A 16,545-nucleotide genomic window follows, 5' to 3' on the forward strand; every position below is an offset into this window, starting at 1 on the left:
CGTGCGCCAAACTCTCAGTGCTCAAATTACGAGAGGAAAAGGATGCGGGGCGGGGGTGTGTGTCATGATCCTCAATGCACAAAAAGAAGCAGCAGTCTCCAATGAAGAAGAAAAAATCAGGAGTAAATGAGATGGGTACAATTATTAAATTATAAATGAGGTATAAAAATGCAACTTAGATTGAAAGAAACAGGGGGGGAAACAAAAATGGCATCAAAAGCTCTTTGTGTTTAATTTATTATTATTATACTGTTAATGTTTTGTTTGTTTTTCCTGTTCTGCATATAGTCTGTTTTCGTTGTTTAATAGAAAGAATTTAAAAAATAAAAAGGCGAAGCTCCCACCAGTCGGTTTCTGGGGAAGGCATGATCCAAGGCTTCCTGGTCCTTTTGCTTGCAACTCACCACACATCTCACAACTTCCCGCCTTCCCTGGTGGCTTAATTGGATACTGGGAAGGGGGATTCAAAAGCCCCCTGCCCTATGCTACCCAGCATTTATTTATTGAATCACAGCTGTGAGTTCAGGGAAATGGTGTAATTAGCTGGCATCTGCCCGGTACTTAAATCCCACGGCAGGGGCACACCCAGTGGCAGAGCTCCCTGACAAGAGGGTGAGATGGGCCGTGGTACTGCTAACAGGCTGCTGTCTTAGTTGGTCCCACAGCTGGGCTGGAGACAAGGGCTGGCTTTGAACTGTTTCCTCCCACTACCCCTCACAGCACTTAGCCTTGCCTCAACTGGGGGAAGAAGGAAGTGGGAACGGAGAAGCTTTCTGGGAGAGGAATGGGTCATCATTCAAGCTCTGGAGGCAGAGCATTGGCTGCAGCTAGACAAAAAGGGGAGCCAAGCAAAGCTCCGATCAGGTTCATATGAAGTGCATTGTACACGTAAATGCTTCAGTACACGTATGGAAAACAACACTGCATACAGAATCTGGCATTCTGGCATTTAAATAAATAAAAGCAAGGTGCTAGTCCTTAAGGTTGGAAAGATAGGTTGGAAAGTGCCTAAGCAGTACCTGGCAAAAACCTCAGAAGTGCTATGTGCATAGGAGCAACCAGGATTCCTCCAAAGTGCACCTTGCACCGTCACTGAATGGTTTTTGATAACTGGTCAAGACAACTCTTTACCCGTGCCTTTGGTCACGTAGGTGACTTTCTTCACTCCTGCCCTGCTGCTTTGTGCTGCTGTTAACCTCGACCCTGATTTTTTTATGCCTTTAAGATTTTAATGTAGCCATTATGATACCCTCAATATGCTACAGGAGTCTCAGCTCCCATCATCCCCAACCAGTGGCGTAGCGTGGTGGCTGCCAGGGGTGCCGGCCGCACCGGGCGCAACATCTGGGGGGGCGCGAGTCCAGAGGGAAGGGACAAGTTCCTTCCTCTGCCGGGCTCCCCACCGCCAGCCTTGCTCGCAGGAGGAGCAGCCGCTGCAGCAGCGCCAACACCGCCACCGACGCCTGGCCAGGCACGGGCAGCCTCCGCACCCCGACGCCGCCGCCATCCCCTCGGCCCAGCCACAGGCGGCGGTTGCTTCTGCAGACTGGGAGGGAGGAGAGGGAGGAGGGCAGAAGGGGGCACCGCTGGCTCCGGCTCTCAGCCGCGCGCGCGGGGGGGGGGCGAGGACGGAGCACGGCTGGAAGCCCCCGGACCCTGCCGGGAGGAGGAGAGGCGCTCGCCAAGCCCGGATCTGGAGCTCCACCTACAGCCCAAGGAGAGGAGGGGGCTTCGGCTGGCTCGGCCCGCGAGGGCTCAGCAAATAATAAATTTAATAAATTCCTGCTGAGCCTTTTGAGGGGGTCCTTGGCTCCTTCGCTCGCCCCCAGCCCCAGTGGCGTAGCGTGGGGGGGTGCAGGGGGGCCGGGCTCAACATCTGGGGGGTGCGCTCGCACTTGAGTGCTAAAATCCACGGGTTAGGGGGCGCAAATTACTTGCCTTGCCCCAGGTGCTGACAACCCACGCTACGCCACTGTCCCCAATCCTGTTCATGCTGGCTGGGACTGATGGGAGTTGCAGTCTTAAGCATCAGGAGGGCACTGGCCTAGAGGTATGAGTCATTCAACCAAGGCTTAGAATTCCTAGCTTCCTCCAGCAATACTTGCAAACACATCAAAGGAGATGGGGGAGAAGGCTCACTCATAGAAGTGCGACTTGGAGATGGCCAGGAAGCTGCAATCGCGATTGGCCTTGATGGTGAAGATGAGGGGCTCCCCCGTAAGGGCAGCCAGCTGCCCCACCAGCTCCCCAGGGTGGGTGATGAACAGGCAGGTCTCCTCCTCTGAGTCAATCTTCCGCTGATAGACATGAAGCATTCCTGAGATCACAAATCGGATGTTGACATCCTGCAAGGGCAGAAGCAGAGTCTGTTCCTCTGTATCAGGTACCACCTGTTTCTATGTTTGCAAAGTCAAAGCCAGGGGTGGATTATATGGGGGGAGTGGTGTTACAGTGGGAGTTGCAGTCCAGGAACACCTAGAGGGCTAAAGGTTACCCCATATCTATTCTAAGAGTTGAAGAGCCATAGCTCCGTGAAGAAGTGCAAGTTTTACATGCTGAAAGACTCAGGTTCAACCCCCAACATTTCCACACAGAGCTGGGAAAAGACTCAGTGCCTCAAACTGTAGAGAGCTGCTGCCAGTCAGTATAAACAGAACTGAGATAGATGGACCAATGCTCTGGCTCAAGATGAGCCAGCCTAAGAGGTTCCTATGTAAAATACAGGACTGTGGGGACTAAATTCTTACTTCATCTTTAGGCCAAGGCCCAGAGCTGAGTGCTATAGCATCTGCCTTACACACAGATATTCCAAGGTTCAACCCCCAGTATCTCCAGGTCAGTCTGGGAAAAGACTCCCTGCCTCAAACCATGGAGAGCTGCTGCTGGTCAGTGTAGACAACACAGAGCTAGATGGACTGATGGTCTGACCCTATACAAGGCAGCTTCTTATGTACTTTGGGAAAGGGTCAGAGCTTAGTGGTGGAGCATCTGCTTTCCACGCAGAAAGTCCAGTTCCCACCGTCTCTCCATTAAAAGGACCAGGAGGCAGCAGACGAAAATCCCTTTCTCTTCCCAAGACCCTGGAGACCGGCCACGTGTCAGAGTAGCAAATACCAAGCAAGATGGGGCAGCGATGTGATCTGGTTGAATGGACTACAACAAATGACTACAACAAATTTCCCAGGAAAATAAGCTAATGTTGAATTATAAAATAACGGAACAGGAAGTAGAAGGGGCTATTCAGAATATGCAACTGGGTAAATCCCCAGGGCCGGATGGACTGACTTCTAGATATTACAGATCTTTGAAAGAATGGTTAATACAACCTTTAAAGGAAGTCTGCAATGAAATATTGGAAGGGAAAAGGGCACCAGAGGGCTAAAAGATTAAAAAAGGCGCTAACAGAAGTAATTCATAAAGATCAAGCGGGCTTTCTCCCGGGCAGACACCTGTCCGACAATACGAGGAATATAATTAATATCTTAGAAAAACTACAAGTGAAGATCAATACCAAAGCAGTTTTGATATTTGTGGACGCAGAGAAAGCCTTTGACAACATTTCTTGGAGTTTTATGAAAAAGAATTTATTGGGGATGGGGGTTGGTCAAGGTTTTGGAAACGGTATAGGTGCAATTTATTCAGAACAAAAGGCTAAATTAATTGGGAACAACGTAGTGACGGAAGAATTTAAGATTGAGAAAGGAACACGACAAGGTTGCCCTATCTCTCCATTGCTCTTTATTTCGGTCCTGGAGGTTTTGTTAAATATGATTAGAAGGGACCAATTGGTAAAAGGTATACAAGTGGGAGCCAAACAGTACAAATTGAAAGCATTTGCTGATGACTTGGTATTGACTTTACAGGAACCAGAATCAAGCACTAAAAGAGTATTAGAATTGATTCAAGAATTTGGTCAGGTAGCAGGATTTAAGTTGAATAAGATGAAAACTAAAGTCTTAAGAGAAAAACTTAACGGAAATGGAGAGAGATAAGTTTCAGAAAGAGACAGGATTAACACTGGTTAAGAAAGTAAAATACTTAGGGGTTAATATGACTGCTAAGAATGTGAATTTATTTAAGGATAATTATGAAAAATGCTGGGTTGAAGTGAAAAAGGATCTAGAAATATGGTCAAATTTGAAGTTATCATTGCTAGGCCGAATTGCTGCGATAAAAATGAAAATATTGCCAAGAATGCTGTTTTCGTTTCAAACTTTGCAAATTTTGGATAAAATGGATTGTTTCAAGAAGTGGCAGAGAGATATCTCTAGATTTGTCTGGCAGGGCAAGAAGCCTCGAATAAAATTTAAGATATTAACAGATGCTAAAGAAAGAGGTGGATTTGCCCTGCCAGACCTTAATCAGCCGCATTTTGCTGGCTGAGAGAATGGATGCTTCTTGAAAATACGGATGTGCTGGATTTGGAAGGTTTTAACAATGTATTTGGTTGGCATGCATACCTGTGGTATGATAAGGTTAAAGCACACAAAGCGTTTAAAAACCATATTGTCAGAAAAGCATTGTTTAATGTTTGGATAAGATATAAGGATTTGCTAGAAAATAAAACCCCAAGATGGTTGTCACCAATGGAAGCAAAGGCACAGAAAAAACTCAATATGGAGGCCAAATGGCTGAAGTATTGGGAAATCCTGGAACAAGAGGGAGACAGATTAAAATTGCAGAGTTTTGAAAAACTAAAAAATAGAGTACGAGATTGGCTCCACTATTATTAAATAATGGAGGCATATAATTTGGATAAAAAACTAGGCTTCCAGGTGGAAAAAAACAAAACTGGAAACAGAATTGTTAGATCCTAAAGTTAAGAATTTGTCAAGAATGTATAACTTGCTGTTGAAATGGAATACACAAGATGAAACGGTGAAATCTGTTATGATTAAATGGGCACAAGACGTTGGACATAATATCATGATGGCTGACTGGGAACAGTTATGGATCACTGGCATGAAGTTTACGGCATGTAATACCTTAAAAGAGAATTTAATGAAAATGATTTACAGGTGGTACATAACACCAGTCAAGCTTGCAAAAATTTATCATCTGCCCGATAACAAATGTTGGAAATGTAATGAAACTGAAGGTACTTTTTTTCACCTTTGGTGGACATGCCCAAAGATTAAGGCATTCTGGGAGATGATCTATAATGAAATGAAAAAGGTATTTAAATATACCTTCCTGAAGAAACCAGAGGCCTTCCTCCTGGGCATGGTCGGCCAATTGGTGCCAAAGAAGGATAGAACTTTCTTTATGTATGCTACAACAGCAGCAAGAATACTTATTGCAAAGCACTGGAAGACACAAGTTCTACCCACCAGGGAAGAATGGCAGATGAAGCTGATGGACTACATGGAATTGGCGGAAATGAATGGCAGAATCCGAGACCAGGGAGAAGAGTCGGTGGAAGAAGATTGGAAAAAATTTAAAGTATATTTACAGAAATATTGCAAAATTAATGAATGCTAGAAGGATGTTGGAATGAAGTTATATGGTTTTAGCAGAAATGTAATAAAGAATTAAGTAAAAGTTGATTGATAATGGGCAAAAATGGAAAAATTGAAGGATAGACTGTTAAGATAAATTATAGAACAAAAATTGAGAAAGATGGAAAGAATTTGCTGAAATAGTTAACTGAACTAGAATACAAAAAGGGAGGTGTGAGGAGGTCGAGGAAACAAGTAAATGAAAAGTAAAGATATGGAATATTGGATGTGTTTTTAAATGTTTTTGTTTTTAAACGTTTTTGCTTTTTTGCTTCGATGTACTGATTTTTTTTTCTTATTCTGGTTTTCATTTTCCTTTGATGTATTGTATTGTAACTTTTTACTGTCTTCCTTTTTTCTCTTTTTCTGTAATTGTTAAACTTTTAATAAATATCATTTTTTTTAAAAAAAAGATCTGGTTGAATGGAGCTTCATGTGGCTGCACAGTGGCAACTCAAAATGAACCCTAGAGATCAGAGAAGGTAAAGCTCCCCACAAGCTGCGTTTTGACTCACATAGGAAAGTGGCATACAAGGACTCACCTGGTCACCTTGCCTCGACACCACTGTCCCAGCGGTAACCTGATGCAGGGTCACTTTCCCATGCAAAAGGCAGGGGTCCTAAGAGGGTGATAAAAGAGACACACACAGTCAAATTGAAAGCTGCCAAATCAAACGCGATGTGGAGAGGTAACAACATCCTGGCTAGTAAAGTTCCCAAGATGTCCTGGTTGCTCACTGTGGTGTGTGGACTTGGATTAAAATAATCTACTTGCCATATATAAGAAGTGGAGGGAAACACCCACAGTCAACATTCCTAGGCACTAAATTTTAATCTGGGGTTGTTGCAGACAGTGGCATTAAAAGCCATAGCAAATTGAGTAAGTTCTGGGTGCTGGCTCAGATAGTGACAGGGAGTGATGCAACACTGGGCACAAAGGCCCCGCTCCATTCTCCTCACTGATGGCACACACAGCTGTGCTGAGATTCCACCATACATTGCCCTCCTGTTGTGACCCACACATTAGATCAGGCCATGACCCACTAGTGGGTCCCAATCCACCAGTTGAAGACCAGTGCAAACTCCCTCTTACATAGGCAAAAAAACCCCACATCTGTGCAGAGACTGAGGTATCAGCAGGCCTGGAGGAAAATCCCAGAGTTTGCAGGTAATATTTTAAAAAGTCATTGGGTGGGGGAAGAAGAAACGACTCAAAGCATGTCAGTGAGGACTAAGCATGCTCAGTAGTGAAGAATGCTGACTGTGTGTTGCTGGAGGAAGGGAAGGAATGGAGTATGCTGGAAAAGGGCATGAAAAAGCTGAAACCCTGAACATTTCATTGCAGGTCATGTTTCTTACAAAGTTTAAAAAGAGATTGAAGGATGAAGCATGGCAAATCCTACATTTCTTGGAGGTTGAAAAGATCTCCTCCCCGCTTTTTTAAATCATTACTAAAGCCACTTTTTGACAAAGCTCATTTCCCCATCCAGCAGAGGTTGGATAAACATTTTCTCCATGGCTGCGCTCGGGACTGCCTTTCATTACAGTGTGGAATTATGCAAACCCAGTTTGGCCCTCGCCATGACTCACATCCAACTTCATCAAGGTTAAAAGGTCCATCTTGGCAGCTTCTAAGATGGCCTCAGACTGCTTCCTGGCACTGGGCTCCTGGGCTGAGAGGTGGTCCTGTGTATAGTGGAAGATGGCCGAGGGCATTTCTGTCACTGTCACCGTCTTCTTCAAGATGGACTTAAAGAAGAAGAAACACCAGAGGTTAAATTTTCCATGCTGTGCTGAGTACCACCTGGCACACTGTGGCCACATAAGCCAAAAACCCTGCATGGGACTTCTTAGCAACTGCTTCATTCCTTAACCTTCACTTCCCCCATTACATGTAAACCCCCAAAAGAATGCTTAATGTAGGGCTGCCATATGTCTGGATTTTCCCGGACATTACCAGGAATTGATACCTGGGGGGAATTTCTGAAGGGTGGCACTTTGTACTGGGTCTTAGGCAAGTCAACTTTTACGATGTCCTGGTTTTTACTTTTTGAAATACAGTGGTACCTTGGTTCTCAAACGCCTTGATTCTCAAACACCTTGGTTCTCAAACACCGAAAACCCAGAAGTAAGTGTTCCAGTTTTCAAACTTTTTTCAGAAGCTGAACATCTGATGCAGCTGTCAGCTATAGTTTCTGGGACCCCTGCACCAATCAGAAGCTGCACCTTGGTTTTCAAACATTTCAGAAGTCGAACTGACTTCCGGAATGGATTAAGATCAAGAATCAAGAACCAAGGTACCATTGTATGGCGACCCTGCTTAATGGCAAAAGGATTCAATCTTTCTTTCACTCAATCCAATTCAAGAGGCAATGGCAGCAATTTCTCACCAAACATTGTGAAGGCCACAAAGGGACTGGTTCTTTCCAGTCGCTGCAAATACAGAGGGCAGCTTAATGGGTATGCTATTGTTATGGCTGCATGATTTATTGATATATTGTCCAAAACCAGTTTGAAATCCATACCGTGATATCAGTTTCATAATTTTTGACCCAGCAATATATCGTGAATCATGATATGTGTGTGTGCTATGCAAAAATCATGATGCAGGAAAAACTGTGAAGCTAGCCAATGCCTCTACAGGAGGAGGAGGAGGAGGAGGAGGAGGAGGAAGGCTCCGAAAATCTACCTTGCATGTGACATTGCTGGAAAGCACTTCTGAAGAGGAGGAAGAAGAGGCAACTCTGGCTCTCTCGTAGGCCATGTCCAAGTCCAGCTTGCTGCTAGTCAAGCTTCCTGCAGAGGGAAGATGGAGAGAAGACATCACCCTCTACAATAGTGGTTCCCAAACAATTTCTAGACACAACCACCTAGATCCCATAGACACATCCCCAGTGCCCCATACCCTGTTCAGTGCCCCCCTGCCTCTTAGTGCCCCCTAGGTAAACCCACCACCACCCAGGGGCAGTACTGCCCACTTTGGGAACCATGGATCTACAGCATCTTGGCCCACCCTGCTAAAGGCTGTGGCAGTGGTTTTAGGATCAGTTTGGTCTCAGAAGAGAGGCCCACATTGGCCCTGCCCACCATGACATTGGGTTCACTTCAGCACATATGGCAGATCAGTGATAAGGTGGTCATGTTCTGGGATGAAGTACTCAAAGAAATTGGAGAGATAACTGGGCAGAACGTGGTTAAAGGTCCAGAGTTGGCAGCACTTAATCTTAACCAAGGAGACAATATGAAACTTCATTGTAAGCATTGTACTGATCCTCTGTTATGAACAGCCACGCTACTGATAGACAGTTATTGTAAATCTTTAGAGGGTGAAGCATTGACCGCAAGGTATATATATTTAAAAATCTGGCAATTAGCGATGATAGAAAAATTAACCACTAAACTGAAAATAGCAAGGGATGAAACTAAAAGGCACATTGTTTGTGAACTGGTAGATTTTTATTATGCTCATTGCAAAAAAGGAGAAGGTGGGGGCTCCTCCGCACTGCAAAGGTCTTTGGTTGCTGTGATTCTATGTGGGAAGTGGAACTGCCATGAACCTGGAAATGTGACAAATTAAGCAATTTGAACTCCTATACAAGCCAACCTCAAATCTACAGAAAATGTGTATATTTTGTACTATACTGTATCTTGTTGCTTAGTAATATGACAAAACAGTAAAATCTTAATTCTTTAAAAAGAAGTGAACTTAGGGGGCATTCAGTGCCATGGTGAAGCTCCCCACACCTGCTGTTTCCCCCTCAATGGTTCACACTCACCTTCAGAATATCCAGAGGATGATGTCAAGGACAAGCTCCTTTTGAGAGGGTTCTCAGATATGGAAGGCCTCCCTGCATCTGCAATACAGAACACAACAATAGACAATATACTAACAAATTGCTTTTTGCCTGGCTTCCATGGTCAGCTGTGTGGGCTTGATGCGCAGGTGCATTGAGGAAAGGGAGGGGAACTAAGAGTCACAGAAGAGTCACATGCGGAGCCCCTACCAAAGCACAGTTCTCGGAAGGTGCTGGATGATGCCTATCCTTGGCTCCACCCTTCCCTAGTCTATGGTGGAAGCACACTCCCAGGGCCTGCTCCTAACAGAATGGTTTTAATTGCTACCACTGAGGAATTGGAACATTTTTCAGCCTGAGGATCATATTACCTTCCGGGGAAAATTTCCGAGGGCCACATGCCAGCAGTGGGTAGGGCCAGAGACAAAGTGGGCAGAACAACAACTTTCAATTTTACCTTTTTTATAGTAGGCTAGTTTCTACACACACAATCTGTTCTCTAGCCAGGCAAACAAGAGGCATTATCAGAGCCAGGAGTGCCAGCTTAGCCCTGTGACCGTGGGTGCCCGAGGCCGTGGGTGCCACGCAGCATGCATGGCCCTGGCACTGAAATTTGTGGGTGTTCAGCCCCTTCATGGGGAAATTTGTGGGTGCTCTGGCAACCAAGGCCCCAGGAAGTTGGCACTTTATCATCAGAGTTCATGGACACATTGCAGCTCAAGGAGGGCATGAAGAAAGGCTGGTGAAGAGGGGTGGCATGAGGGGAGGAGCCTGACCTGAAGAGAATCCTGAGGGGCAGATAAAGAGGCTTGAATTGCCCCAGGTCCCAAGCCTAAGGTTCCACACCCCCAGTTAAAAAAGGAGTATTTGCTGACACAGAGCTGAAAAACCATGTCCCTCAAGGTTGTTCCCAAGAGCAATTCCCACTTAGGTAATCCTTACCCGTCTCTACAGAACCTGTTTTCTCCAGCTTCTCCACCCGGTCCTCCTCCGACAGATTGGACACCTGCCTCTTCACTGCTCTGCCAGCATTTGCACCAGAGGTCACGCTCGCAACTGACACCAGTGGGATGGCCTGGCTCTCCTATCAGGGGCAGAATGCAGAGACCCAAGAAGGTACCATTCAGATCAGGAAGCACCACAGTCCAAGAGCTTAGGGATAGAGCACCTGCTTTGCATGCAGAAGGTTCCAAGCTCAATCCCTGGAGAGAGACTCCTGGTCTGAAACACCATAGAGCTGCTGCTCCTGGTGGTCAGTATAGACATTATTGCACCTAATGGACTCTTATGCTGTGTTCCTAAACTCAATGATACTACTGAAAACTATTAAGGAAAATGTATCTCCTCATCTCACACCAGTAGGATGTCCCACAGGCGTTGATGGCCTGTGCTCAGAGGAATGGGTGTCTACATCACTCTCTGGGCTAAGCAGCAGATTCAGCCAAAGCTACTGTAACACAAATTGGGGGGGTGGGGAGTCTCTTGTGGGCCAGGGTCCCTTGGAGTTAATCTGCTTGCTGGTGATGGAGGGGGAACCACAGTCTTCTCTCTCTCTCTCTCTCTCTCTCTCTCTCTCTCTCTCTCACCTGCCCTGCCCAGGGAATTTGCTGCCAGGAGAAGAGGCAAATCATTCTTGCCAGGGGTCTGAAATGATTGCTTGAAGTGGAGCTTTTCTCCACTTGCATAAAACTAGGCCAAGGAGGGGAGCACATGCAGAAGGTATGCCACCCCTGGATTAAAGGAATATAGGAGTCATCATGGGCTCTGTAGCTCACTAATGGAAGAAAATGGCTCATTAACACTTCCTATGACACCTTTTTCCTAGCACAAGTCTCTACATGGGTTTGTTGCTTGCATTTGAGTCTCACCCCCAGTCAGCTGGGAGAGGTAAGGGGGGACATGACTGGCATTTCGTAAAAGCACATGTCATGTGAAGTGTAAAGTTGCATTCTTCCTTAGGATGCCAGAACCTGGCATCATCAGACAATGAAATTGTTTGGTAGCAGGTTCTGGATGGACAAGACAAAGGACTTATTCACACAAGGAATAATTAATCTATGGAACTCACAGCCACAAGAATTCAAGATGATCATGGGCTTGAGGACCAAGAAAAATTCATGTAGTATTCAGTTGCCAGGGTGCAAAACTGAGAATGGCTGTTGCTTTCCTGCACTGCTTGTGGACTTCTCAGAGGCTTCCTGCTGACCATTGCAGGAAGTAGAATGCTGGATGAGCTGGAACATTGCTCTGATCCAGCAAGGCTCTTCTTATTTCCTTAACATCCACTGGGTGGTGGTGATGGTACTATTTTATCCCCATAAAAGCTTTGTGAAGTAGACTAGGTAGAGAAATAAGGTCTTCAGGGTCACACAGTGATTAGAACCCAAGTCTCTTCCACCTGAGTCCAACAGTAATTCTAAGAACAGGTTCCAAGTTTGCATCTTATCCTCCCCACCCAGCCCCCAGCCCCGATTTTCTTTTTGCATTGTGTATTTTAAAATGCAAGTTTGTGGGCAGGCACAGTCTTGACTGCACTTATTTTAGGCAAGCTCTTTCAGGAGCTGGTATGGCATAAAAATGCTTTAAACAAACAAATAACAACCACTGAATCATGCTGGGTCTCAGTACAAAAAATGAGACTAAGCTGGTGTTTGCCTGACTGGAAGTATATAATTCTCTTTGCTTCTAATTGAGCAGTCTTCACTTACAGAGCTGAAGAGTTCAGTGGTCAGTCCAAGGTAGTTGTGCAACGCCAGGAAGGTCACTCTTTGGAGCCTCACCATGATTATCTAAGAGCAGGAGGATCAAGTACAGACAAATGGTCCACACCTGGACTCAAGGAAAACCCTGACTATAGTTAGGTTCAAAGTCTGTTTCTGGAGAGAGGAATTGAGATGGATTCTCAGAAGAGCACAGGGGCATTTTCATATCTCACCTCCCTGCCCCCAAGAGGAAAAGGGGATAGAACTTCCCAAGGAACCTACTGTACTTTTCCGTGTATAAAATGATGGTTTTTTACTTTAAAATAATCTTCAAAATAGGGGCTCGTCTTATACACGGATAGTGCAGAGTGGGGACGGATGAATGTTTGCAGCCACGAGCAGGAGGTTGTCAGCGGCAATTGGGTGGATGATTTGTGGCTGCAGCAAGGACTGCTGTGGATTGGCTTCCGCTGTGGCAATTGTGCGTGCGTTTGCCACCTGTTGGTGGCGATCGGGCAGACCCTTAGTGTACAACTCTGTGCAACCCTCCCCAAAAAGCTCAACAACTCTGGGCAACCCTCCTCCCCCCCCCCCCGCAAAGTTGAACAACTCTGGGCCATCTCCCCACATTTTCTTAAATTGGAGTCCCCAAAAACAGGGGGTGTCTTATACATGGGGGCATCTTATACACAGAAAAATACAGTACATCTTTGTGTCGTTGCCTCCAATCCGGACACTTATGGCAGACACCCTGCCTCACTCTCAGGCCATTTCCACACCCATTGTTCTAAAGCAGGTGTGGAAAACCTGTGGCCCTTCAAATGTTAGTAAAGTACAATTCCCATCACCCCTGGCTACTGGCTATGTTTGCTAGGGTTGATGGGAGCAGCAATTAAGCAACAATGATGGGAAGGCCAAAGATTCCCCATACCTGCCTTAAAGCTAAGAGGACTCCCTCCCATAACAACACCAGCCTCACCTGCACAACTCTAACAAGGGTCTCAGGATATTTCTGGAAGACGTCCTGGAAGGCATTGGCTGGGAGGCGCAAGATCGTCGAAGGCATCGCCGCCCGAGCAGAAACTGTTTTATATGGGGCAGGATGACCCTAACAAGGAAGACATTTCATGTAAAACTTTATGCCTTGCCCTTCCAGGAATTTGAGAGAACTCTAATTAAAATGAAGTATTCCCTTAACAAGTATTCCACTTAACACTTTGGTAAATCTGGGAAACAGGTTCAGTACCATTTAAATCAAATGTTAACAATAAATATTTATGCAGTAATTTTGTATTTTTATTTATTGCAAAAATGTACATGCTGCTTAATTGTAAATAAAACATTTACAAATAACATAAAATATACATTACAATTATTGACAAAAAGGAAATACAGTGGAACCTCTATTTGCGACCATAATCCATTCCGGAGGTCTGTCCAGAGGTCGAAACAGGTCGCTGGGAGAGGCGCCGTTGTGCACGGGTGGCGATTGCCTGCTTCTGCGCATGTGTGAATGGCAATCGCCACTCTTGCGCATGCGCGAACAGCAATCAGTCCAGTGCAACTGGACTTAACAGTCAGAGGTCCCTTTACCTTTAATTGTTGTTATCATAATTATCATTATTGAAATAACTGGGGAGGGGTCGTAGCTCAGTGGTACAGGATCTGCTTTGCATGCAGAAGGTCCCAGGTTCAATCCTGAAACTCTAGAGGGCTGCCACCAGTCCATGTGGAGTTTATGTATTGAGGAATGGATTTTGAGAGCTGGTGTTGTGCAATGGTCAGAGTGTCAGAATAGGACCTGGAAGATACAGGGCTGTTGTGGGGATTAAATGAGGAGGGAGAGAACCACGTGTACCACCTTGAGATTCTTGTAGGGAAAAGGTGGGATATAAATGTCATAAACAAACAAACAAACTTTTTAAATAGTTTGTTTTCTTGTGTGTGTTAAATTAAGGAAGTTATAGTGCCCCCAATGGAATTGTTATCATGTATTTTAATTGATACTATAGTTGGAAGGGGGGAAAAACCTGCTTAGAAGCCATTTTGGTATATATACAGTATATAAATGAATAAGGAACAGAAAAACAATACAAATAATAGCAACATCCCTTCCCTAACCCAAAAACTGTAATCAGCTGGCACTACTTGAAAGCAGCTTCTTTTGTACTTATTTGTAAGCCCTCTCTCCTTTCTGCCTCCACTATCATCAGACCTTCCTAGCATCTAACCCCTGAATCCCCTAGCATCACACCCCACACCAAGAAAAAAACTCTCTTCAGAGCACATTCTTCCCACAGCTAGTGAAGGGAAACAAAAAGTAATCCAGCTGAGTAATCCTGCCCAGCTCCCAACTGGCTGATCGATTCTTAATTACATAAGGTTTTTTTGTTTTGTTTTTAAAAAGCACAACCCAGGGCAGGAACTTGGGAGGCTTAGTTTTTAAGCCCTGCTGGCAGCTCCAAAGGGAGAAAGAGGCGAAAGACTCTGGCTTGCAGAGGGCTGCTTAGAGTAATGCACTTATCTTAAACACACCAGGCAGACATTTGGGCTATGTGATGTAGTCTGGAAGAGCATCACTTGCCTATGGCGAGTCCAGCCTTGCTTTGTGGCAAATTTATGAGGGTAAAATGCACACAATTAAAGAAACTGAGTACATGTTCTCCCTTCCAAGTCAAAAAGGAGCCACAAATGACCCGATGACTACATCTAGGCAAGAAAAACATTCAGCAGTCTAACTTTTTTTGCAAATTAACACACAAAGTCAAAATAAACCTCCTAAGTGATCCAGGAGGAGGAGGAGGAAGAAGAAAAAGGGGGGGGGGAGAATTCTACAAGCCTAAAGTTCACTCACAAACACACCCCTCTCTAGTCTCCATCCAAGCAAATGAAAAGCATGATCAGGCAAACACTCAAGGAGAGGGTAACACAAGGCTGGTGAGGGATGTGGCCTGAAACAGTCCCAGAACCAGAGAGATTTAGAAGGTCACATTCAGCTCCTGGGCCTATAGTTCCCCACTTTTGTATCAAAGGATAAAGACATCCAGGAGCCAGAGTCATGGGCTTTGGCTTACCGTGATGACATCCAATATGCTGAGGAGGCTGTGGACACTGTCTCCCGCCAAGACTTCTTTGACCACCACCTCTGTGCCATCCTATTGCAGTTTGGGGGGGGGGGGAGAGAATGAGACCACATTTCAGCTACAAAATTACAAGCTAAGTTCAAAGACCTCTGTGGTGTCTCTAGGAGTGACTGGCCTTGAAAAGCATGTAATAAAAAAGCAAAAGAAATAAGGCAGACACAAACTCTGTGGCTGAGGCAACTTTCAACACAAAGTTCAGGTTGGCATATGCTTATGGGACTTGCTCCCAACACCCACACTCTGCAGGACCTAGGAGGCATAACCACCACCCCAAGGATGGGAAGACGCCTCATTCTTATTAGTCTTTGCCAAAAGCTATATAATGAAGGTGCCAGGTACATCTCTGTGGGAAGGCTGCCACAGAGAATACCCTCTTGCAGGCCAAAACTAAAGAGCAACTAAGGGAGTAATCTCTGTTGATCTTATCACCCAATAGGGTCTGTAGGGAAGAAGGCGGCCTTTCAGGTATTTGGGGCCTGAGTCATTTAGGGCTTTAAACACTAACCTAAATACCTTGAATTGGGCCTGGAAATGAACTAGCAAACCAGTGCAGCTGTTTTAAAACAGGGGTTATATGAGATCTAAACGAAGACAGGCAGAACTTTGGTAGCTACCGATCATACAGCCAGCGGGCCTCTCAACAGAAAAATTAGAAGTTTCTTTACACTAGGTCAGAGCATGCCTCCACCTGCCGCAGCCCAGTAGTGTCTACTCTGACTCTGCCAAGCAAAGAGGGGACTTTGTTATTATTTGCTCCTTATCCAATATGCTTTACTGCTCGATACTGTGTTAACTGGCAGTGTTTGGCCATGTATGTTGATGACCTGTCAGCTATCCTTACACTTTCTTGGATGCAGACTTCCAGTTTTCCGTCCTGTACCACGTAGATGCTGTTGTCCAGCTGCCCCGGGCGAAAGATGTACTCCCCTTCGTGCAGCTGGACAAAAACCATATGCTTGCAGAGCTCCAGAAAGAGAGGCTTCTCAAAGTGGCCAAGGACCCTGCAGGGAAAGAGATGAGAAGGAGCTTGTGGACCAGTCATCCTGCTCCTGGCCTGAAACAGCAATGAGTCCATAGAGGGGGAAACTCACTGGTACAGGAGGTTGCCGCAGCTGCTACATTGAAAGTACAGGTGGTGACCATTTTGCATGTGTTTTGATTGGCGAGTGACGGCCAATGCGTGCACTATTTTTAACCCCCAGAAGGGGGCAGGGGCAGTACAGGGCAGGGAAGGGTGGGGCGGGCTTACACATGCTTTGCCAACATGTGTGATGACCCAAATCGCAACCCCTGTGCAAACAGAGAGTTGCCTGTAGCAGGGGCAAAAGCAGAAGGATTCACCGGCGGCCTCTATTAGTCTAAGTTAGAGAGCAGCCCAAAGCCTATTTTTAGGAGAAAACCAGATGCA

At 45.5% G+C, this 16,545-nt stretch overlaps 1 protein-coding gene across 1 annotated transcript in view; it reads right to left on the bottom strand.

The window, feature by feature from the left end:
• The window catches only part of LOC309523895 (patatin-like phospholipase domain-containing protein 7), an 87,818-nt gene that overhangs the window by 48,343 nt on the left and 22,930 nt on the right, over positions 1 to 16,545 (bottom strand). Inside the window, exons 15-24 of the mRNA XM_082208121.1 lie at positions 15,979 to 16,138; positions 15,069 to 15,149; positions 12,974 to 13,102; positions 12,001 to 12,081; positions 10,235 to 10,376; positions 9,275 to 9,352; positions 8,188 to 8,294; positions 7,089 to 7,247; positions 6,041 to 6,118; positions 2,140 to 2,345 (exon numbers count right to left, since the gene is read on the bottom strand). Of these exons, the coding sequence (XP_082064247.1) occupies positions 2,140 to 2,345; positions 6,041 to 6,118; positions 7,089 to 7,247; positions 8,188 to 8,294; positions 9,275 to 9,352; positions 10,235 to 10,376; positions 12,001 to 12,081; positions 12,974 to 13,102; positions 15,069 to 15,149; positions 15,979 to 16,138 (1,221 nt within the window). The remainder of the gene's footprint in view (positions 1 to 2,139; positions 2,346 to 6,040; positions 6,119 to 7,088; positions 7,248 to 8,187; positions 8,295 to 9,274; positions 9,353 to 10,234; positions 10,377 to 12,000; positions 12,082 to 12,973; positions 13,103 to 15,068; positions 15,150 to 15,978; positions 16,139 to 16,545) is intronic.

The sequence above is a fragment of the Podarcis vaucheri genome, assembly GCF_965113315.1.
Source record: "Podarcis vaucheri genome assembly, chromosome: Z".
In the NCBI taxonomy this organism is placed as follows: domain Eukaryota; kingdom Metazoa; phylum Chordata; class Lepidosauria; order Squamata; family Lacertidae; genus Podarcis; species Podarcis vaucheri.